This window comes from Diplotaxodon limnothrissa, linkage group LG12, assembly GCF_057381915.1.
Source record: "Diplotaxodon limnothrissa isolate DT_005_m linkage group LG12, D_limnothrissa_male_GT1.1, whole genome shotgun sequence".
Lineage (NCBI taxonomy): Eukaryota > Metazoa > Chordata > Actinopteri > Cichliformes > Cichlidae > Diplotaxodon > Diplotaxodon limnothrissa.
Window position 1 is genome coordinate 33,973,416 of NC_140607.1, and position 24,116 is coordinate 33,997,531.

Genomic DNA, 24,116 nt, shown 5'->3' on the forward strand with positions numbered 1-24,116 from the left:
TTAGGGGTGCAACGATACACAAAATTCACGGTTCGGTTCGGTTCGATACTTTGGTGTCACGGTTCGATATTTTTTCGATACAAAAAAAATGTTCATGCCTTTTTAATTTGTCATTTATTAAAATTATAAAAATATATTTTAACTCAAAAGTACAGTTTTTAAATTTAACCCTAACCCTTGTGCGCGTTTTTTATTTTGACAGCGAATGCGCACCTGTGGACCACTTATGTGCAGCCCTGGTTATTTAGCTCGTCATATTGCAGCCACAGAAATTCTTTTGTCCATGAAACCATGAAGCTGCACTTTCTTTTTGCCTTATAGTCTGATTTGTCATAACTTCTCCGTTTTGTGGTAAGCTTTTCTTTGGCTGTCACTTCTTCACCCTGACCTGTCTTATTTGGCTCAGAAGAAATGAAATATATATCCTCCTGCTTTTACACACACACTCACATAAGCTCAGCGATTCTCTGCGCGATCAACCTCTCACATGTTTAAGCTTGCTGCGGGAGATTTCACTTGTCATGTTTGCATAGTGAGCTAACGATTAATAAGACGATGTCAGAGGAATTGGTGCACAAATTTTCATCACTCACAGATCAGTGCTGTCGCTCTCTATACACAGTTCGCGCGATTGCAAAGTGAAAGCAAAAAAACAAGCGCAAATTCAAACGCGATTTCAATATGTCACATATTGACAGTGGCTCACCGATGCCAATGACATAATTACCCAGCTACATTTCTGAAAGAATGCAAAAGCATTGACATATATTTTTCTTCCTACAATAGCCCGACGGGCAGGGAAGAGATAGATTTTGGTAGCCCGACTGAAAAAAATCGCTAGCCCCAGGACGTCGGGCTAGCGATATTGCAAGCCCTGTATCTGATTGAGGAATCACTCATCTTTGGAAAAGAGAGTTTATTACAGAGAAATGTCTCTTTCCAAAATAAAAGCTATACTATCCGCTTCTTCTGGGCTATATTCTCAGCAGCATAAGGAGAATCATGTGCTAACAGCTGTCTAAATGACTCGGCTAAAGTTAGTAGCATGCTTGTTGTTTTTGTCTTTGCACTAGGTGTCAGGGTCCTGGGACTGGGCGACCCAGGATCCCTGAGCAGTTATGTATTATATTATTATTATTATTATTATATGTACTTTGGTATTGCTGCTGCTCTCCTCCATGATTGTAGATGTGAGTGTGTGTGTTTATGTCTGCGGGGATGCTTGGAGGATGGAGCTCAGCCACCTGCAGGCCTGAGGGGTGTGGCCCTGCGGAAGGACTGGCCACACCCGAAGCCACACATCTGCCGCTGATCAGGGCTCGTCGGGGGAGCTACTTAGGAGAGTCTTGGAGCTCCCACCGACGCGGGATCATTGCTTGGGACTCCACGTTAGTTACCCAGTTTAGGTTTTGGTCGTGTAGTGTATGCCTGCCATTGTTCAGTGTCCTGACTGCTGCCGCTATTGTTTCCCGCAGGAGGAGCGTGGAAGGCTTAAGGAGCAGCGAGCACCGGGAGTGCAGACACGGGAGCAGAGAGCACTTGGAGGACACGACACGGGAGTCTGGGGAGAAACACGGGGATTTATTGTTGTTTGATATCACCCTCTGTAAATAAACACTGTCTATACGTAGAGCACCGCGCCTGGGTCCTCCTTCCCCACACCTTCCACGGTGTGCCATGCCGCACCGTGACAGAATGATCCCGCCACTTATGGACCCAGCGGTCTCCGAGGAGAGGCTCAGGAGGGAAATTATGGACAAAGTGTACCGCATGTGTGACTTATGGTGGGAGAAGCCTGCGGAAGGTTCGCGTCACGCCGTGGAGAGGCGGCTGCAGGAGATGCTTTTTAAATTCCCCTGGCTGGTGGACTCCCTTAATGCGGTGGTCCTGGACTTCCTACTTTCCACCCTCCACCTCCACTCTCCTCCTCAGGCTGCCCACCAGCTCGGACAGCTGGTGGATTCACTGCCTGAGACGCCGGCCCCGACGCCGACACAGAAACGACGTTCGCGCCGCCAGCGTTCCTCACCGCAGCTGAATCCACAGACATCTCAACAGCCGGCTGTGGTGAGTCATATGGACAATTCTTCGTCACTCACCTCTACCGTTTACTCTGGGGCTATGTTTATACGGCCAGCTGCCCAGCCGGTAGCCAAAGCGCAGCCAGCGGCCCAGCTGGTCGCCGTACCACAGCCAATCGCCCAGCTAGTAAGTCGGCCGTCACCTGCTGAATCATTCCCCGCGACATCTACCTCGCTGCCTACCGTTTCATCCCGTTCACCATCTACACCACCCGCTGCTTCACCATCTGCAGCTGTAACACCGTCGTCATCTCATCCGCATGCAGTCACCCCTCAGCCATCTTCTCCACCAGCGGCAGCCTCCATTCCACTACCCACTCCAGCAGCCCTGTCCGGAGAGAGCGGCCTCACCCGCGTCCAACGCCTGATGGACTGGGTAACTCACACCACCAACACAAGGGCAAGAGTGGTGGGGTTAAACGCCATCGAGGCAATCCTGGAGGGAAACCCCTACCTCGGCCAGCTCAAGGGAGTTTCCGCCTGCCTTTGCACCCTGCGTAAAGCCCGGGGGGTAGTGCAAGCTCGGGAAACCTCAGACTTCGTCCAGCTGCAGCAGGAGCTCAGCATGCCCGAGCAGGAGCTCAGCGAGCCGGAGGAGCCCGCACCGTCAGCTGAGGTGCTCAGCGAGCCGGAGGAGCTCAGCATGCCCGAGCAGGAGCTCAGCGAGCCGGAGGAGCCCGCACCGCCAGCTGAGGAGCTCAGCGAGCCGGAGGAGCTCAGCATGCCCGAGCAGGAGCTCAGCGAGCCGGAGGAGCCTGCACCGCCAGCTGAGGAGCTCAGCGAGCCGGAGGAGCTCGGCATGCCCGAGCAGGAGCTCAGTGAGCCGGAGGAGCCCGCATCGCCAGCTGTGGAGCTCGGCATGCCCGAGCAGGAGCTCAGTGAGCCGGAGGAGCCCGCATCGCCAGCTGTGGAGCTCAGCATGCCCGAGCAGGAGCTCAGCGAGCCAGAGGAGCCCGCATCGCCAGCTGAGGAGCTCAGCGAGCCGGAGGAGCTCAGCATGCCCGAGCAGGAGCTCAGCAAGCCGGAGGAGCCCGCACCGCCAGCTGAGGAGCTCAGCGAGCCGGAGGAGCTCGGCATGCCCGAGCAGGAGCTCAGTGAGCCGGAGGAGCCCACATCGCCAGCTGTGGAGCTCAGCATGCCCGAGCAGGAGCTCGGCGAGCCGGAGGAGCCCGCTCTGCCAGCTGAGGAGCTCAGCGAGCCGGAGGAGGAGCTCTCGCTGCCGGCCGAGGAGGAGCTCTCGCTGCCGGCCGAGGAGGAGCTCTCGCTGCCGGCCGAGGAGGTCAGCGGACCGGAGGGACCTCCACGTCTAGCGCGGCCTCCTCGCCGTCCACATCCGGTGCGTCCACGTCAGCGATCGGCGCGTCATGGACCTGTTGCCACGCCTCGCTGTTGCTCACCGGAGCAGCGACGTTGCCACCGGACCCGTGGCAGGCCGCCGGAGGGGCAGCGCCGCCGCCACCGGACCCGTGGCAGGCCACCGGAACCGTTCCACCGCCACCGGACCCGTGGCAGGCCGCCGGAGGAGCAGCGCCGCTGCCACCGGACCCGTGGCAGGCCACCAGAACCGTTCTGCCGCCACCGGACCCGTGGCAGGCCACCAGAACCGTTCTGCCGCCACCGGACCCGTGGCTGGCCGCCGGAGGAGCAGCGCCGCCGCCACCGGACACGTGGCAGGCCCCCTGAACTGTTTTGCTGCTACGTCGCCGCCGTTGGGCTCAAGGTAGGCCCCCTGAACTCTCTTGTTGTGTTGATGGGCCGCCTGTGACTGTTTGTGGCGTCTTTTCGTTTTCTTTTTGCACCGCTGCGGGATGCGCGGTCTGACTCTGAGACTGTGGACTGGGTCGGTTTGTTGTTTTGTTGTTTTTGCTTGTTTTGGTTCTGGCCCTCCGTCCTGGTTCCCCCAGCCGCCCGCCCTGGGTTGGTTGTGCTGTTTTTTGTTTTGGTTTTGGGGTCGTCGGGAGCCGACCCTTAGAGGGGGGGTACTGTCAGGGTCCTGGGACTGGGCGACCCAGGATCCCTGAGCAGTTATGTATTATATTATTATTATTATTATATGTACTTTGGTATTGCTGCTGCTCTCCTCCATGATTGTAGATGTGAGTGTGTGTGTTTATGTCTGCGGGGATGCTTGGAGGATGGAGCTCAGCCACCTGCAGGCCTGAGGGGTGTGGCCCTGCGGAAGGACTGGCCACACCCGAAGCCACACACCTGCCGCTGATCAGGGCTCGTCGGGGGAGCTACTTAGGAGAGTCTTGGAGCTCCCACCGACGCGGGATCATTGCTTGGGACTCCACGTTAGTTACCCAGTTTAGGTTTTGGTCGTGTAGTGTATGCCTGCCATTGTTCAGTGTCCTGACTGCTGCCGCTATTGTTTCCCGCAGGAGGAGCGTGGAAGGCTTAAGGAGCAGCGAGCACCGGGAGTGCAGACACGGGAGCAGAGAGCACTTGGAGGACACGACACGGGAGTCTGGGGAGAAACACGGGGATTTATTGTTGTTTGATATCACCCTCTGTAAATAAACACTGTCTATACGTAGAGCACCGCGCCTGGGTCCTCCTTCCCCACACCTTCCACGGTGTGCCATGCCGCACCGTGACACTAGGATGATGTCGGCGTAAATGTGCAGTCATATTCGTTGTGTTCCCACTAGTGATTTCAGGTTAATCTCGTTGAAATGACCTTAACGCCACAACACGGCAAATCTCCGTTAACGAGCTACCGCCGATCGCCCCGTGCATGGGGCTAGACGGCCAACACGTTAACGAGCTAACTGCGCTAACACACTAGCTCCCACCCATGTAATTGAGCATTGCACGGCACATCCAACATACTGTTTTACTTTAGTCCATGACTCGCTTACCTTCAGGGTCATACGTCACATGAAAACCAAAATAATTCCAAACGCCAGATCTGGAGAGCTTAACTTCTGTCTCGCTAGCTTGCCCTGCGCTCTTCCTTCTGACTATGCTGTCTGTGTTGAGCACTCAGTGGATCTGCGCTCGACAGTGCAGCCTAGGCGGAGTAGTCGAACGCAGATTCACTGAGCGCTCAACACAGACAGCATCGTCAGAAGGAAAGTTGATAAAATAAATTACAAATGTTGTATTGTTCGATACATATACGTACCGAACCGAAAGCACTGTATCGAACGGTTCAATATCGATACGAATATCGTTGCACCCCTAGTAAATATATTTATTTATATATTTATTTTTAGAATTATTTAATACACTGATTTATGTCCTGTGCCTGCAACCCAGTAAATGATTTATTCCTCAAGTGAGAAAAAGGTTGTTCAAACTATTTTAAACAATTTTAATGAATATATAGCGCTATAATAATCCCTAATTATTTCCCATATATATATTAAAACATTAAATCAGATTGATAATGGCCATTACTCGGTGTGACCAGGCTAAGCTGAATTCATTTAAGGTACATTTGTGACCTTATGACTGACTAATATTAACTATATATGCTAAAAACCAGATGTGCATTATTAACATTTAAATCAATTGAATTAAAAGTAAGCAGTGATTTTAAAATTTATTTCAAATAACCCTTTTTGAGATGCACAAATTCAGCTTATATAGTCAATGGAGTGTGCAATGCTTGTGTGTTTCTAGCGTTTCTGATGATACAAGTGTTTCCACTCCTGCTGTCTGATAAAATCCATCAGCAGCAGGTTTAGATGATGGTGAGAAGACTGTGATGAAGGATGACTGCAACTTAAGAGAGCATGTATATAACAAATGTGGACCTGAGCTGCTGAGCAAATATCCTATAATAGTGAGTGAGGGGCTATTTTTAGCCCATGTTGCCATGTGTGAGGAATGCTCTCTGCTGCACGCTCAGGCAAACTGTACATTTTTTGTGCACACGATAGAGCGTCATCCTAATCCCATGCATGAATGGAAGAGACGATGAGCTCCAATCCACTGAACTAAACTGCAGAGAGATGCGCGCGCACACACATATCTCTTCATTATCAGTATTGTTTATTTATTATTTATTATGTGCCTCTGTGTCTATTCTTATCCGTCCTGTATCTGAACCTTTCTGTTGTTCCTGTTGTTTTACTGGCCCGACAAGCTGAAGATAAAGCGGTTCCTCTTTTCCATCTTCCTGCCGTTATTTGCATGCTTCACTGACATGTAAGTTCAGGAATAAAAGATGCCAGTGTTGCAAATTTGACTGGGGCTATCAAGACTGGAAAGTACCCTTCATTGCTGAAGTCATACTAGGCTTTTTTTTTATTTAAAGGAACATCAGTTGCAGGTTAATTAAATGCCATCTCAATATCAGGACTTGTTTATATTGTCAGTGCTGACTGACAGGACATAATGCTTTCTTCATAATACTGGAATATTTTAGTTATCTGTAACAGGTAATGGCAATACCTCTAAAACGCCACATGAAAGCAGCAGAGATCAACAAACTGCTGCTAACCTGCAGCCGGCATTATTTCCCCTGCAGTGATGAACAAAGGTGAGGACTTTTTTTTATTATTATTGTTTTTACAACATCATATGTCAACTGAGATTAAAAATTGAAACTGGTAAAATGCAGTGGTTCAGCAGCAGCTATGCAGACAGGGCTGTGTTTGGCTATTTTAACCACAAAAGATCCTCAATGGTTTATTGAGCAAAATTGACCTCGAGCTGCAAACTGTCCATCCTCTTTCACTTCTTCACTTCATGATGTGAGAGGCACAGTACACCTTGGACAAGTTGCCAGTCTGCTGCAGGTTTAACACATAACCACGCATGTCTTTGCTCTGCAGAAGGAAGCTGGAGTACCTGGAGAAACTCCATGCAGATACAGGGAGAACATGGAAACTGCGCACAGAACGATTCAAACGTACGACAGAGAACTTATAGGTGGCAGTGCCACACTACAGTATCGCTCTTCTTTTAACCCCTGAATTTTCGCAAACATGTCCAAATTGAGAAAAATTCTATTTTTGAAATGGTCATGTTTCCTAAACTACTCATGCAATATTGATAAACATGGACTGGTATGAACTGAAACTTTATCAAGTATGGCATGCAAATGTCAAACTTCTATCCCGATCTAGTATCATGAAATCTGCAAGGCTGTAAAGTTATATTTTTTAAGTATATCAACATATTCTTTTACAATTTGGTGTTAAGATGCACCAGTGAAATGCATATAACCTTTGCACCTCATCTATTTGAGTCCAAAATTGCTAAACATTTTTTGTCATATTTATGTCACAATATACTGAGTAACTGAAAAAACACATATTTCTTGTCACAACATTCCACCCAGACATCAATATCTTCACCTGGTGGGTTAGGCTATAAATAAATGCAGTAAAATTTGTATTTTCTTTAACTGAAGTGGAATAATCCTGTTGCGCTTTCTAATAACATTTTTCATAACTCTTCTCTATATAGTTCTTTTTCTGATTTTTAAATTGTTACATAATTGGGACAGATGAAATATTATATGCTATTTTTTATCAGATAATATATGATATGCATACAATTTATGATTAAAGCTCATCCAAACAATAAATGTGGAAATGTGGAAACTTCTGGCTTCAATAAACAAACATGGCAAAAATTCTGAAGTGAAGCTTCCAAACAGGTCTTCACAAATAAACTGGTAACAGAGGTTACATTTGTGTGTTTTTCTAGAGACAATTTCCATCAAACAAAGACAGATATCAGTGCTAAAAGGGAGCACCGTTATAACACCACAAAATGTCTAGGCCCCATATTTAACATCTACTGGACAAAGGATGTTGAAGATTGAGCTGCCAGGCACGAGGACAGATGGCAGACGTATGACAGAGGAGGACATTGGGGATAGGGTGAGATTATATTATATTAATATCAATGTTGACATAATTCTGATGATAGAATAGTTTTGCTCAGAGAAAACAACTTTTTCTCTGCATAAAGCTGCATATGCAAGACTGCAGGCTGGTTTTTACAAAAGCAGAACTTTCAGTGTAAGCTGCACATTTGTGGCATATGCAAATGGTGCTTCCACCTTGTTGCAGACCGGTAAAACACAACTTCAAATAACAACTTTTTACAGAAGTCGTTGGAGAATTCCCAGAATGTGTTCTTACATGCACTGTACTGTTTAACGTATTTGCTCACCTGCCTTCACATGCATGAACTTGAGTGACATCTTAATACATAGTAATATGATACCCTTTCCCATTTGGCAATGACATATTGCATAAGGTTTAGGAGCGTGTTTATGGGAATATTTACCACTTTTTCAGAAACACTTTTTTATGGGATTTCCAGCATTGACTGGCGAAAGTTTGCCAGCTCTGGGCACTATGCTCCTCAGCACCCACCCCTCCCCTGCAGCTGAGCCACAAACCACACATACCGCCATCGCCCGACTTTGACCGGGGAGCCGTCCGGCCTAGCCTGGATGAATGGATTTAATAGTTAAATGTATCAGTTGTGAATGAGCATTAAAAAACTTGAGTCCTCAAAACTCAGTTTCCAGATGCAACACAATATAAACAAGAAGCACTCCAGGAGGTCAGTCCACCACCGAGCCAGCTCACTGTCCGCTGTGCTTTTAAGGGACTCGTATTTTATTTTGTCTTCATTCATTTTTTATTAATTGCTCTTTTTAAATGTACTTTGCACTTTGGTCAGATGTGACGTGATATTTTAAATCCCATTATAGTACTTTCTATATGTTGACAATACATCCCGCACTTTTAAGAATCAAAGTTTTGCAATTATAAAGCTTTATATCAACTTTTGACAAATAAATAATTATGTTGACCTTGAAGACTTTGGTGGATGTAAAAAGAAAAGTGGGACATTTAACAGAAACTCTGTAAGATGAAAAACATCTTTTTAATAAAAATTATTTTGTAAGTTGTTAAAACCTGATTTTTCATGGTGTGAACTCCCTTCAGTTGAAATAAAATAAACCAAATTAAATGTTACTCAGCCTTTTCTCGTCAAGCAGCACATACCTGTAACCTTATACTCAAAGAGCTAGGGAACATCACACTTCTCAACACTTTCTCTATATCTGTTCGTGTTGCTGGATGATCAGTAAATTAGTTCTAACCCTTACATTTTGTTTTTGCTATATCATGTTGTTTATGATGTAGTTTTATCAGAAATTTATTGTATATTTTTTGTATCGCATTTGATACAATTTTGGCAACTTTTGTTAACAACAATGTTAATTTTAGACCAAAATAGAGTTTTGTCCATAACATTTTGAAATTATGGCACGTATTGATCATGTTGATGAGATAGAGGTCTTAGAAACTCATGTAGCAAACATGATACGATTGGCATTAGGCTTAACTGTGTGTGCACATTTTTATATACCATCAGTTGAAAATAGGTGAAAATATCCTTGCTTGATTACATTTTTCTTATTCTGTATTTGACATGATGTTGTTCATACTAATAAACCTCTTAATGTCCACCAGATTAGCATAGAGATGTTTAAAGTTTGGTTTTCCTCCTCACATATACAATCACCAAATACTTCATTAGTTACACCTATTCAATAAGTTAATAAAAAAAAACGCTAACAGATGGATGTATGGTGTGAGTTTGAATATCTAAGGAGAATTCTTCAAGGTCATTAATATTTAAACCTAGGTGACATCTTCCTCAAGCTATTGTGCTCACAAGATTTTCAGAAAACTATATTTGAACTTTTCTGAGATTTTTAGTAGATTTGCCTATGCTATCAATTTGAAAATCCTACATCATCTCATTTTCCAGTTTTGTTCGCAGAGTTGGGTGTCCACACTTCACGTCCAGCGGTGTGACAGGAACAACTCATAGGCTATTTACAGAAGGAAAAATATTGGATTGCAATCCATTCATTTCCGCCTCAAGTCACGTACGTCGTTCCACCGAAACCATTGCCGAAACTATTAAAATCACGAAAGTGTATTCATACATATGACCAGAGTGACGTTAAATAACACAGATAAAGTTATTATTGTTTTCGTGCTGTGGAAACATGCCCCTTAACAAAACACCATGTAGATGACAGTGCAAAGTGACTCACTGTGCCTCTATGCCAGTCAGTTAAAGAAAGTGTGATGAATTTACATGTAGTCAATAGCAACACAAACACACTGACCAATTTAAAGGATTTGAAAAGAAAATTGTGCACAAAAATAGTAATAAAGTATGCTGTGCTTCTGGATAGAAGAACATAGGTACTCATGTACCATGTGCATTTTTTATTCAGTTATTTATGTTCGTTGCTAAGCAGCAACAAACAGGGTACAGCAGTTTTGTCTCTCAGCAAGAAGGTCCTGGGTTCAAATCCTTCATGTGGCCACAGCCTCTCTGTGTGGTGTCTGCATGTTTTCTCTCCAGGTACCCCGGCTTCCTCCCACAGTCCAAAGACATGCAGTTAGTTGGGCCAACTGGACTGGTGATTCTAAATTGCCTACAGGTATGAATGTGAGTGTGAATGGTCGTCTTTCTCTTTGTGCTAGACCTGCGACAGACTGGCCACCTGTCCAGGGTGTACCCTGCCTCTCGTCCTATTTTAGAAGTTCCAGCCCCCCGTGACTCTGATAAGAACAAGAGGAAGAAAATGGATGAATGGGTTATTGCTGTATATTGCTAGGCAAGTTCTAAAACTTCACCCTCTTAACTAAATCCAGAAAAAATTCAAATATCTTTTGACCCCTGAACTTTGGCAAAAGTGATCCAATGGTGATACGTGTTTCAGTTTCTTTGCTATGGCCTCTCTTCCTAAACTGTTTCACCTGGTTTTCATGAAGTTGGACTTCATGATTTATCTCAAGTTGGCCTTTTGACTTCTACACTCAGAAAAATTATGGTTCTTAAATGGTTCTTCAGATGTCTTCATGGTTCTCTAAAGAACCATCATACGTCAAAGAACCTTTTTATTTTGTGGATGGTTCTTCAGCTATTACAAATGGTTCTTTAAAGAACAAAAGGTTCTTCATCCTTAGCAATCTAAGTTTGATGGTGTAAATGGCATAAATATTTATTCACTATAACGAAGCTGTGAATTATACTGTGTGTTTTCTTTGTGTGCATGTGTGTGCGAAGGGGGAGGGCGGGATACCTGGCAATTACCCTTTAAGAGAAGATGGTAGGAAACTGAATATTCAAATAAAAGTTAGAAATATCTGCTAAAAATATACTGGTGGCAGGGGTGGGGGGCCAAAGCCTAAAGACCCTAACCCCCCACACACACACACCCCTAACCCCGTAAACCCATTAGGAATATGGTGAGTTAACAAACAGTAGACACAATACACACATTCAAATACTGTACTTTAGTTTAAAATTTTAATAAAGCATTACTATTTTCTACTCCAAGGCATTACTTTTGAGATTATTATATATTTTTGAAAATATAGCATAATGATAATACTAGTTATTGTAAACTTTACAAACCACCCAGCAGTATGTAAAGTCAAATTATAAAATACAAGTAAATAACAATTTCAGAACAGAATGTCAGTGTAATGAACACACTTCGTTTTGACAAAGCGCACTGCTTAGGTAAATGATCTGAGTAGTTGTTCATCACTGAGCAATTTGTTAATATGTGTTAATAAATGACAGGGAGAGAGAGAGTGACGTCAGAACACGTCATACTATCCGGTTGTTCAGTGATGACGCGACGAATCCTACTTCCGGGTCTAAAGTAGTCTGCTTTAATATGGCTTTTGTGTTGTTAACATGTTTAATGTTATGTATTTTCTTCTATTTGATCTCAAAAAGCTCCTAAAACAGTCAGTGATCCCTGTTGACCTCCCTCGGCTTTTATTACCGCTAATCATTTATTTAAGCTCAGTTTTTAAAACCTTAGGATGTAACTACAGCCCAGACCATGCAGCAGTATATGAATGACTAACTTCGTATTGTGGATGGATTATCTCAGTTGTTCTCCTGGCTGAAGTTTGGTCCTTTTACAGCATCCTGCCATGCGATTACATTTGTTCCTGACCACCGAGAAAACTCACGTTAACTTTTATCGAGTGGAAAAAAAGTTAGCTTGTTTATATTATGCTAACATAGCTATGTCGCTAGCGGTCACGTAGCAAATCATTATATACCAGCTAGCCCAACTTCAGTAACCCTACAAACGTCACTGCTGTTTAGTTTTCTGTCTTCATTTATGCTGGAAGTGATAGCAGAGCTGTACGTTTTAATTTGTATCCAAAACCCTGCAGTCAGGACATGCTATATTGTATTTAGATAGAAGCTAGCGAGCTAACTCCCTGCTAACTTCTAACTCCGTTAAATGTCATAAATTCCGTTTTCATGGATGCCTGGATGCTAAACTCAATTGTTACACCTGGTAGAGCAGAACGCTGATCATTTTATTAAAGATGAAAGACTTTAGACAGTTTTTCAACTCTCAGTAATGCCATAGTGATAGTTTGATATATGGACCTGCAGCGGAGTTTAGACCCAGACACGGCTAGTGACGTCAGACTGAACAACCGGATAACCTCCCGGGAGCGGACAGAGAGGGTCAGTCGTTGGGATGCGCATGCGCAGACAGAGTGTGCGAGCGGCGGGCCTTGACCTTTGGGGGGAAAAAAACTCATGGACGGTGACAGCTAGGCGGATAACAGTCTTCAGTACCTGCTGGACTTTGAAGCTGTGGATTCTGGGACTGTTAGAAAAGGTAAAACATTTTCATTAAAACCTTATTACTGTTTTGTTTTTGTTACTCGTCATTGTAGATGGCTGTTAATGTTGTGCTAACAGTAGCGATTAGCTAGATACGTTAGCCGTTGAGGTCAGCGCAATTTAGTATCTGGTATACAAAAACTGTTTTCCTAACAAAACCACTGTTATAATTAAGTGAAGGTGCTCCCAGCTAATTTGAACCTTTGGCTTCTAAAATATGTGGTTCAATTGCGTGCTGCGTACATAACCTAATGTCAGCTAGACCGAAATTAAAATTTTACATATTGTTAAAGTCACTAAAATGGCGCCTGAAGCCTGTTGTGATGTTAGCTCTGTGTCTGCTCTAGAAACTCTGAAATTCTGTAGATCTGAGCCGTACATTAAATACTCACATGAACCTGTACTTTGAATTCTGTATGAGCTGTATAAAATACAGCTATGCATAAGTGTTTTGAATGAATAATTAGATTAGATAACTCTTTATTGTCTAATTGAATTATATAGAAATGAATAGAAATGTGACATGAGAAGGTGTGTCTTTGACTGTTCCTGCATAACTTAGTTTCGGACTAGTTGACAAGTTATGCTCCGGTCATTTGATGTTTCCAAGATAGATGTTCTTTTGTAATATAGTTAATTTTTTTGTATATTTCATTTATCCACCATCATACATACAAGCCAAGAAGAGGTCGTTATACTAACAAGAGGTATCAACGCTGGGCCAAATTCAGCACGTGGTTAAAGTTTGTAATCCAGCCAGGGTGTAAATATCACTCAGCAGCCAGAGCTGAAGCAGGTAGCATCAACACATAAATCTACTCTACCCGGCTTAAATCACAAGAGCACCTCTGACCAAAAAACTGTAGATTTTTCTTGTTTGCACAAATTAATCCAGATTCACATTAATTGTGTTCACAGCTCCAACAAAATGAGGAAGAGGAGGGGGAGAAACACAATTAGGTTGAATTACAATTGGATGGAAGGCGAGGACAAGGAGAAGGAAGCTTAGGATGAGGAGGAAGAGAAGCAGCAGGAGCATCTTTAGGGATCCCTATGATGTCATTGAGGTTTGTTTCATTAATATGGTCCTCTCACAAAGAACGATGACTTGTTTTAGTTCACCTACTTCCTGTATTAAATAGTGATGTGCAAAATGTTGTGAAAAACCATGGAGCAGGCACGTATAGTGCATCTGCAGGTAAATGAACATCAAATCTCTAAGACAGACTGAAATCTGTATATTTATCACCCTTATGATAAAACCCATGTCAGCCATTGGTTTATAGACTTTGTATTTTGAAGCCTCAACATTTGCTTTATTGCTGTTGCTATGTTGGGACCATATTAGGATGAGGGATCAGAATCTGGAGTCATGCACACTATTGTTTCATTTAGTGTGTATCCATAAGATTCGTACAGCAGACCCAAGTTGTGCCTTGAAAACAGGAAAGTCGTCTGCTTAGAGGAGAACTGTAATAGCAGGCTTGTACAAAGTGAGGCTTTGTGCTCTCGTTTTACTTCTGTCACCCTGTTTTGATGCAGATTTCACTTGAAATCAGGCAAGAACTGGACTTATTTTTTACAATGTGTTCTTGTGAATTGATTGTGTATCGCATATGTTTGATTTGACTTTCTGCAAGACAACAATCGTCCACTGGCCAAAAAAGTTTTCCAAATACCTCCACGTGATCAAGCCTGGATTTAGAAAAGAATAGCAAAAAAAACCTGCACCTCCTGCTTCAGATGCAATTTGTATTTCTGTGTTCAGAGGCAGCGGCGAGAGGGGAGACCTCGGCTCATCCAGCTGGAGAGACTGACCAGGAGGAGTCGAACATTAACTCAGCTCTTCCAGGGCACCCTGCAGACTCGGCTGCTGGCATCGACGAGGGATGACGTGAACGCCAAACTGGAGTCCATCACAGGTCAACTGCAGGTATGCGAGTCAGACCTTCTGAGGAGGGTTTCACTTTTCTCTCTTCTTTATAACTGACTCTTTTCTCTATCTCTTTCAGCTCCTTGTCTCAGAGTGGGAGGGATTTGAAGCACAAAGGGAGGAGCTTGTCGTTTGGTTGGCTGATATGGATGTCCGCCTGAGTGAGGTTGACCAGCTGACAGGAAGCACCAGTGAAAAACTGAAACAACTGCAGGTGTGGGCTTGTTTTGATATGACATATATTTGATATGAAACATACGTCAGAGAGATTATCCTAAACTGGACTAACAAAGGACCATGAGTACAACATGAAACGTACATTACATAGCGTAAGGCTGAAGTTCATTGATCATTTTAATCATAAACTTGTTGTTGAAATATTTTTACTGGACATGCAAGCATCTGCTGATGAAAATTTGTTGATTTATTGGTCTGTTATGAAGCTATTGCTATTTCTAATGTGTTTTATCACTTTCTGATGTTTTATTAATTAAACAATACATGTATTATTTGTTGTGTTATCTGTAGATATAGTATTTTTATATATATATTTATTTATAGTATAGCAAATATATTTAATTATTACTGTTTAAAACACTAATGTGTGACGTGTATTAGTAGTGATGTTGTGCTGAGGGTTAAAATGCCTTTTTGTCTTTTGGTTACTACAAAATGACAATAAACCATTAATATATGTCTATGCTGTGCTCGTATTTATTTTACCCTGCTCAAATTCAATTTATGATGCATTTTATTTTGAAAGATTTAAAATGGTTCTTTAAAATGGTTCTTTTAAAAGAACCATTTTTAAAAAGGTTCTTTGAAAAACCATTAAAGGTGCCCCAAAGAACCATTTCTTGATGGTTCTTTGGGGCACCTTTAAAGGTTCTTCAATGAACCACTGAACGAAATGGTTCTTCAAAGAACCATTGTTTGAAAGGTTCTTTGTGGCACCAAAAAAGGTTCTTCTATGGCATCAGTCTAAAGAACCACTTTTGGTTCCAGTTGGCACCTTTATTTTTCTGAGTGTATGCTGACCTTAGAGTTTGCAGCAAGAAAGCAGAAGTCGCATGTTTGTTGCTGTCAGCGTTAATCTCGTTAAAATGACATTAATGTCATAACCGTATTAACGCAGCAAAACTCCGTTAGCGAGTTAGCATGGATCGCCCCGAGCGTGGGACTGCACTGCGTCAAGGCGTTAGCGCAGTTAGCTCGTTAACATGTTAGTGCCGTGCAGCCCCACGCACTGGGCGATCCGCGCTAACTTGCTAATGGAGCTTAATGCAGTTATGGCGTTAACATCATTTTAATGAGATTAACATTGACAGCACTAGTTACAACATAATATAACCCACAAGTAAAATTTTGGAAAATTTTGATCTTTTTGCTGATTAATAACATTATAGTCACGCTAAATAATTTGATTTTGAATTTGATTTCGAATCAGATAAAAGGGTCGGAAAATTGAGGGATGAATGTTGGGTTGTATAAATGTGTGCAAAGGAGTAAATGCGCCTTGTAGCGTAACGCGCAGTGTGAGGTTGAGATCAGAAATGTGAGGTATAAATGCAATCCATTTGTATACGGGCGCATTGTTGCAGAATTGTTCTGTCAGGTGAATGAGAGAACAATTTAAAAGTCGATTTTTTACAGTAACGTTTAAAGTTAAGAAGTAAAACAGGTCATAGACAAGTGCACAAGGAAGTCGAATTCTATTTTGTTGTTTTGTTTTTTGTGTGCAAATGAAAACAAAACAAATTTTTGGATAGTTGATAAAGAGTGTGAGTCATACACAGGAATTGGGTGTGGGCTTGACATAAAATCTGTTTAAGAAGCATCAGTCAAAATGTTTGTCAGAAAGTACTTTCAGGCTGACTGAAAAGCTTCTTAAATAGCCGTTTTATGTCATGTCCACACCCAACACCTGCATATGATTCACACTGACAGTTTCCAAGACAGGTTTCACTTGTATTTAGCCATTTGTTTATCCCTTGTGAATCTCTGTTTATATTCTGTAGTTGCTGTAAGACACTTTCTTGTCATGTACTTTACGTAGTTTCTAGTAATTTCTATTCAAGCTGAAGGCAAATGAGGGGCCAACCTAGTATTAGCATTAAGATAAGATAAGATAACTCTTTATTGTCATTGCACAGTCATACATAGTACAGTAGTACAATGAAATTGGAAAAACTGTCCTACGTCGGCACTACATATAACACAACACGACACGATATGACACATCACAACGCAACAAACAACACAACACAGTATATTAACTTAGTATAAAAAAGAAGAATAAGTGTATGTGTATTGCACACTGTTATTATTGCACATTAATTATTATTGCACCTTGTTATAAGCATGTTATTAGCATCTGTGCTCGTTACAGTGAGTTCAAATTTATTTATTTTTTTTGAATTTTCATGATCCGAACTTGTCGTGTTAAATATATACACACTGAACCCGCTGTTTGGGGGAAAAAAAATGTCTCCAAAAATACGCGCTGTGAAAAAAATAATAAAGTCGACATCGAGCCATGACGAGCAGGTTCTGATGTTTCTGAACAAGAAAAAGAAGAAACTGAGATTCTGGGTTGATCCAATTCTCACATTTTACTGTTTGAATCAGGGACTGAAGCTCTGTCACAGCTGCCTTCATACATACTTCAGGGTGTCAGTGAGGCAGTTTGTTGGCAGAGTTGGGAACACAGGGAGGCAGAAACATGGTTTCAGAGAGCAGCATCTCTCTGTGCGCTGAGGTAAAAACTACTTTTATATTCAATAAAGTTACAAGCATATGTTGCCAAATGCTGATTGGTCAGTTGAAAAATCGAGCTTGGTTGATTTAAAAATAAATGCCGCAAAATCCTCCAGCAAAACCATGTGGTCAGTGTGAATGGCTGCACTAAGAATATGTGTCTGAAAAGGATTTGATGTGTAAAGACCCTAAGTAAATTTCAAAAAGCCCAAATTCCTGTGGTTTTAAGAAAGTCAAATACACGTAAACACAGAACCTGTTAAATCTAGAAAGAATCAAATTGAGTTTTCCGATTAAGCAATAATTAGAATATTATTGGCTTTGTTTTTGGAGTGTCACCATGGCAAAAATAATTTGTAGAAAAAATTCACTTGTCATTTCCTTCTTCTCCTCCACTGGTTAATGACAAAGGGACTTGCCACATTAAGTCAATGACTCATTGCACCTCTGTGTCGGTAAGTTAAGGCAGCTGTGACCAGTGTACATGTTTATCTATTCATAGGTTGATTGTATCTTATCAGGAACATGTTGTTAGTGCACAGGTTTCTCTTCAGTGATTATTTGAAGAGAAATTCTTCTCAGTTCTCCTGTATAAAGTACGTTTCTATGTCTGTCTCCCCATTTAGTTATCTCCTTGCTCCTTGAGCTCATTTGGTTTCAGACTCAGCAGGTTTATATATATATATATATATATATATATATATATATATATATATATATAAATTTGAGGGCTTTGTGTGTGTCTCCAGGCATGCAGGAAGGTAAGAACTATGTCACCAAATCATCGTACACGTAATCCTGAATCAGACAAATTACTTTAAGTGCTTTAATGGTTAATGGAACCATGACTTATCTATTTACTGCTGGTTAACCCAGTTTGTTGCTCAACGCTGTCTGGTATGGTAACTGCACCATATTGGATTGCAATACCCTACAATGGATAGTGAGAGCAGCTCATTGTTACGGCGGGGTGCGCCGATGTGAATGGAAACAGGACCCAAAAGCAGATGCTGAAAGGCGGAGTTGCTGGCTGAACAGAAGACGATCCTTTATTTGGATGTTGGCACACGAAAAAGCATGAAGCTATGAAAACTAAGAAAACTGTGAAAACTCAGAAAACTAAAGGACTAAGAAACTCAGTGAAAATGCGATGACAAACTATGAACACTGAGTAAACTATGACGAAACACTATGGGGATGCAAACAGACGACCTGACAATGACATGCAAAAAACAGAAGGCTTAAATACACACATGAGGTGATCAGGGGAAGTGGAGACACACATGGGAACACAGCTGAACTTAACGACAGGACAGAAGGAGTGAAACTGAATACACTGACCGTGAATACAGACTTTCAAAGTAAAACAGGAAACATGGAGATTAAACAAGACACATGAACCGGGGAGACGTAGTACAGGGGAGATGACATAACTGACAGCATGGACTTGACAATATAAGACACGCAGACATAAACACACGAAGGGCAAGGGAGACTTACAGTTTTTTACAGTCGCTAACAAGCGCCTACCCATACTTCAGATACTTTTTCTAAACTCTTAACACAGACCCACACCTACAAAACACAATTGGCCAAATGGATAATATCCTTCCCAAAAATACACTTTGTTAAATATATACTAACTCCTCATTTCAAAATTAGAACACATCTTTCTCTGCACACACTAACTGTACAAAAACACTATAAATCTGACTCAAAATGAAATTAGTCTGTCAAAGAATAACACTTGTTTTCACTTCACAAGGTACATGCAGTCAATCAAAGTACACCAGGTTTCAAAATACTGGCTATTATTGACATTACAAAAACTGCATAGACTTTTATGTTTCAGTGTCACAGGTATTTGCATGCGAAACATGCAATCCACCATATTGACACCAGAAATGTCTTGGTTGGTAACTGTATGTCCACATGTACAGTAATGTTCACATTCAAAAGCATTCCAGTAAAAAGCAAACAAGTTTTTGTTTCTTTACTGTTTACCACAGGAGGTACAGTAGAAACACGGTATGATAGGACAGAGAAAGTTTTACAGTATTGCTTACAGTGAACAAAATATCCATGAAACACACAAGAGCATTCTGAACAAAAAAACAACAGCAAAAAGCCAAGATAAAAAAAGGGGGGGGAGGGGGAGGGGGGCTAAAAAAAGGCAAAAAATTTGCATCTAATCTCTGCGATCTTCAGGGTTAGGCCACATGTTTTCATCAACATCACATCTGATGTTATCCAAGTCGATACACCTGGGATAAAACCGCCTGGTATGTCGGATCCACCCTTGGCAATCGTCAACTGTGATGTCCCTGGAGCCGGCATCCATGGCTTCAAGGAGGGACATCTGGTCATGTGGCTGATGGTCATAAACCTTCCACCTCCATGCAGAAAAGAACTCCTCTATGGGGTTGAGGAAAGGTGAATAGGGTGGAAGGAAGAGACTTACCAGTCTTGGGTGGACTTCAAACCATGTTGTTATTGCTTGCAAGTGATGGAAAGCCACATTGTCCCAGGTAATTACAAAGGTCCTCATGTTTTCACCCTCCTGACCCTGCTCTGGAACCAGGCGCTGGTGGAGATCATTGAGAAAGGCAAGCAAGCGCTCTGTATTATAGGGTCCAACCTGACATCTGTGAAGGAGTAATCCTGCATTTGCAATTGCTGCACACATGGTAATGTTTGCCCCTCTCTGTCCTGGCACATCAACTGTGGCCCTTTTTCCAATTACATTTCGTCCACGTCGACGCCTTTTGGCCAGATTGAATCCTGCCTCATCGATGTATATGAATTCATGAGGGGCCTGGTTGGCCTCCAATTCCATAACTCTCTGAAACAAAGTTTATGTAAGTCATGTTATTACTGTATACCATACTGTACTGTAACCTAGTATTGTGTAGGTTACCTACTTGCAAAGTGCAAAGCTTATAGAACTGGACATTGGATTGAATATACACTATACCTGGACATATTGTCATCGTAGCTCCTTGACCCTCTCACTGTTCCTCTCAAAGGGAACAGTGTAGAGCTGCTTCATCCGCACTCTGTGTTTGGACAATGTCCGCGTAATGGTTGTGAGGCTGATTCTATCGATATTGTCAAATATCTCATGGTCCGCCACAATTCTAGTTTGAATTTCACGCAGTTTTATTGCATTATTTGCAGTAACCATTTCTACAATGGCAAGCTCCTGATCATTACTGAGGAGCTTTCCTCTTCCCCCAGAGGGTGGAAGACGTTGCATTCTTTAGAAAGACAAAAAATTCAACATATGCATTACTGTATGACCATATTGACATGTCAAGTGAGAATAGAAACAATCCATGTAAAATGCAATACTTACCTGTTGGTTTGTTGAAAGATGCGTATAATGGAGGCAACCGTTGACCGCCTCAAATTGGGCTGCACTCTTTCACCAGCCTCTCTTAGTGAAAGACCATGGTTGATTACATGGTCAATGATAGTGGCACGAATTTCATCACTGACTACTGTTCTTGCAGCCCTTGGAATGCCACCACCACGCATTCTTACACCTCTACCTTGCCCTCTCCTTGGGCCTGCTCTTCTCCCTGGGCCCCTTGCTCTTACTCTTCCTCGACCAGACATTACAGTGTTTGTCTTTTTTTTGTTTCCAAAAACATCACTCCTCAAGGTCTTGCCTTATAAACCCCACTGAGTCTAAGCCAGAATGGAAGAAGCTGTGGTTGGCCCAATTTACCCAACATAAATAAGCTGTGTCTCAATTATTCAGTTGTTTGTTTATTATCAGCTGAGATATATTTTTGATATTGATATTGTTTTTGTACTGATATCATTGCAGAAGCAGAGGCTTTTATACTGTATCTAAGGTTTGGAATATTGTTTTTGCTATTGTGGGATGTTGTGTGTTAACATTCGTAGATACTACAAAAACAGTCCATAATTTTGTTGGGAGGTATAGCTTGTCTGTTAAGAAAATGTAAGCATTGTGGAAATGTGTTCACTGACTGCATATTGGGTGAACACGACATGAAATGTGTGAATGGTATGGCCACAACAGACCGATGCTGTGCTAATTGTGTTTAGAGTTTTGCAAATGTGACAACTGTTTGGACAAACGCTTGTTAGCGACTGTAAAAAACTGTAATACACGGGTAATATGTACAAATGGCTGGACTGCCTTAGTGACCCTAAACAAAGAATAAACATCAAAATAGGCTAAAACACAAAACACTGGGTCGCACGACCCAGGACCATGAAACTCATAAGATCATTGGAGCTCTTCTTCCCTCCATTACAGACGCTTATAGCACCTGCTCCATCCACAAAGCCACCAGCATTGTGGAGGACCCCACACACTCCCCGCACACATTCTCCACCCTGCTGCCTTCTGGAAAGAGGTACCGGAGCATTCGGGCCCTCACTGCCAGACTGACGAACAGTTTCTTCCCCCAAGCCGTCAGATTCCTGAACACTCAGTGACTGGAATGACACACACGCACAGCTTCATACATGTCCCTACCAAGCACTTATCTGCAGAATATATTTTTGCACATTGCACTTTACGTAGTCCTTTTTTGATTGTCTGTTATATGTCATATGTAGCACCAGGGTCTCAGAGGAACGTTGTCTCGTTTCACTCTGTACTGTGGTACAGTACAGAGTGAGACGACAATAAAAAGCCACTTGACTTGATTTGAACAATTATCAATATATACCCCAACATAATAAACATAAATATGTACCAGTTACATAACTCATATGTGGTTTTAGTGAGGGTCAATTATGCTCAATTGCTCAATACTGGCATATTGAATATAAATAAAATAAATTAAAATAGATATATTTAAGTTAACTAGTATGTGGAGATGAAAACGACACACTAGAGCAACTAATCTTAGTGAATGTCTGCCTTACAAAATGTATGATTTAATAAAGAGAGTGGCTAAAAATAAATAAGTGATTGACAAACACAGAGTTTTAAAAAGTAAAAGAAAGTATTCCTCTAATTGAAAACAATGAATGTTAATGTGAAAATGTGCTAAAGACAATTCTAATTGAAGTAGAATTACATAAAATGAAACATGAAGTGAATTTTATCCATATGTGAATGAATGTGAATTCTCCATGTTAAAAAATGGGATTTTAAAGTTTAAAAGTTTAAACTATGTGTTAAATCTTCTAAGTCCCATAGACAGATAAGGTGGACACTGGATGAGTAGATTCAGTTGGATGACCAAAATGTAAAGATGTGACGGCCAGGTCGAGAAGGTGGAGAAAGCGTGAGCAGGTATAAAAGAGATTCAGGGCTCTTTGCTTTTGTCTCCTGTGAGCTGAGCAGTTCAGAAGATTGGATCCAAGAGGTTCACCCTTGAAGTTTCCAGCAGGGATGTGAGAGGGGAGAGCGCAGCCCAACCTGCCAACCTGTGAAGTGATTTAGTCATTTTTGGCTTTTCGTCTTCTCATTTTTGCCGTGTTAGATGGTTCATTCAGAAGGATATTGATGTACGTCATATTTCCACTGAATGCCCAGCTGCTTTCCTGTTGGTTGATTATCATCAACTCGGAATCTAAACAGTGACCACACAGTGTTATTGTTGTGATTTTTTTTATTGCGCTTGCACAATGTTTTTGGTTTGCCACCAATGTTCTGTTTAACTGTTCAACTTTTCTCCAGATCATTGTGGGAATGAGCCGGTGTAATAAATGGCTTTTGTTCACTGTTTCTGTAACAGAATCCAGATAAATGAGTTCTTTTTTCTAAATTTCACATTCCATTGGTTTGTGATCAGCTTTACAAATGGAAAACTGACTGCATCGACTCTTTTCTGGGAACTGCTATTTTTTGGCCATTCTCTATTAGCTGTATTTTTGGGGAATTTCAGGTTGCTGCCAGTAGCCATCCAGTCTGCATAACTCATTTGTAACATTTTCAAGAAGACCAGATGGTGCTTGATAAAAGCTTGATTCTGTTTGAATTATGGCATTTTATGGTAAGGAAATGAAAGAAAATTTAATGTCCTGAATGTCTGTGAAGGTTCTCAGTCATCCAGGTCATCATAGTCAAAGGAGTTTGCAAAGAAAAGCGTCTGGACTTCTTTAAGTTACTTGAAGACGTTTCACCTCTCATCCGAGAAGCTTCTTCAGTTCTAAGGTCAAATGGTGGAGAGTCCCAGATATATTTAATGTCCTGAATATAATCCAAACTTTAGCCATTCGAACCAAAACTCTCTACATATCTCGACAGTCTTAGATCTGTTTGGAGAAATGTGTTTTTGTTGGATTGCATCTACCAGTTTAAGTGATCTGATTGTGGTTTCTGGCATCAAGTCCATCTACCTGTGAAAAAATATTTAGAAAAGACCACTATAGGAAATGCATTTTAGCACATTTTAAACAACAACTGTTGACCAAGCTGCTGTACATTTAAGTCAATCAGAAGAGATAAAAACATAGGAAGACATGATAGAATTTAAGAAAAAGAAGCATAAAATGAGAAAATTTGAGTAAGAAATAAGACGAATAAAAGTAGCACAAACTCATTGTGATTTAAAAGCCAAGGAATAAAAGTGGGTTTTCAGACAGGTAATAATTTATAAAGTAATGCCTTTCTTGATAGCTTACATAAGAGTTGAAGAACATTCCAGGAGATAATGCTAATTCAGAATTTTGTTTAAGCCAGT

At 41.9% G+C, this 24,116-nt stretch overlaps 2 protein-coding genes across 2 annotated transcripts; both read left to right on the forward strand.

Moving 5' to 3' along the window:
* Nucleotides 1-2,448: 2,448 nt before the first annotated feature.
* Nucleotides 2,449-3,805, forward strand: LOC146621721 (uncharacterized). The gene is made up of 2 exons (XM_085367101.1): nucleotides 2,449-3,433; nucleotides 3,753-3,805. Exons 1-2 carry the CDS (start codon nucleotides 2,449-2,451, stop codon nucleotides 3,803-3,805), a joined length of 1,038 nt encoding a protein of 345 aa, XP_085223227.1.
* Nucleotides 3,806-12,709: 8,904 nt separating this feature from the next.
* On the forward strand, nucleotides 12,710-14,932 carry LOC146621722 (nesprin-1-like). The gene is made up of 4 exons (XM_085366836.1): nucleotides 12,710-12,747; nucleotides 13,671-13,819; nucleotides 14,521-14,685; nucleotides 14,765-14,932. The coding sequence occupies exons 2-4, from the start codon at nucleotides 13,763-13,765 to the stop codon at nucleotides 14,930-14,932; spliced, it is 390 nt and encodes a 129-aa protein (XP_085222962.1). The 5' UTR covers nucleotides 12,710-12,747; nucleotides 13,671-13,762.
* The last annotated feature ends 9,184 nt before the right edge of the window (nucleotides 14,933-24,116 follow it).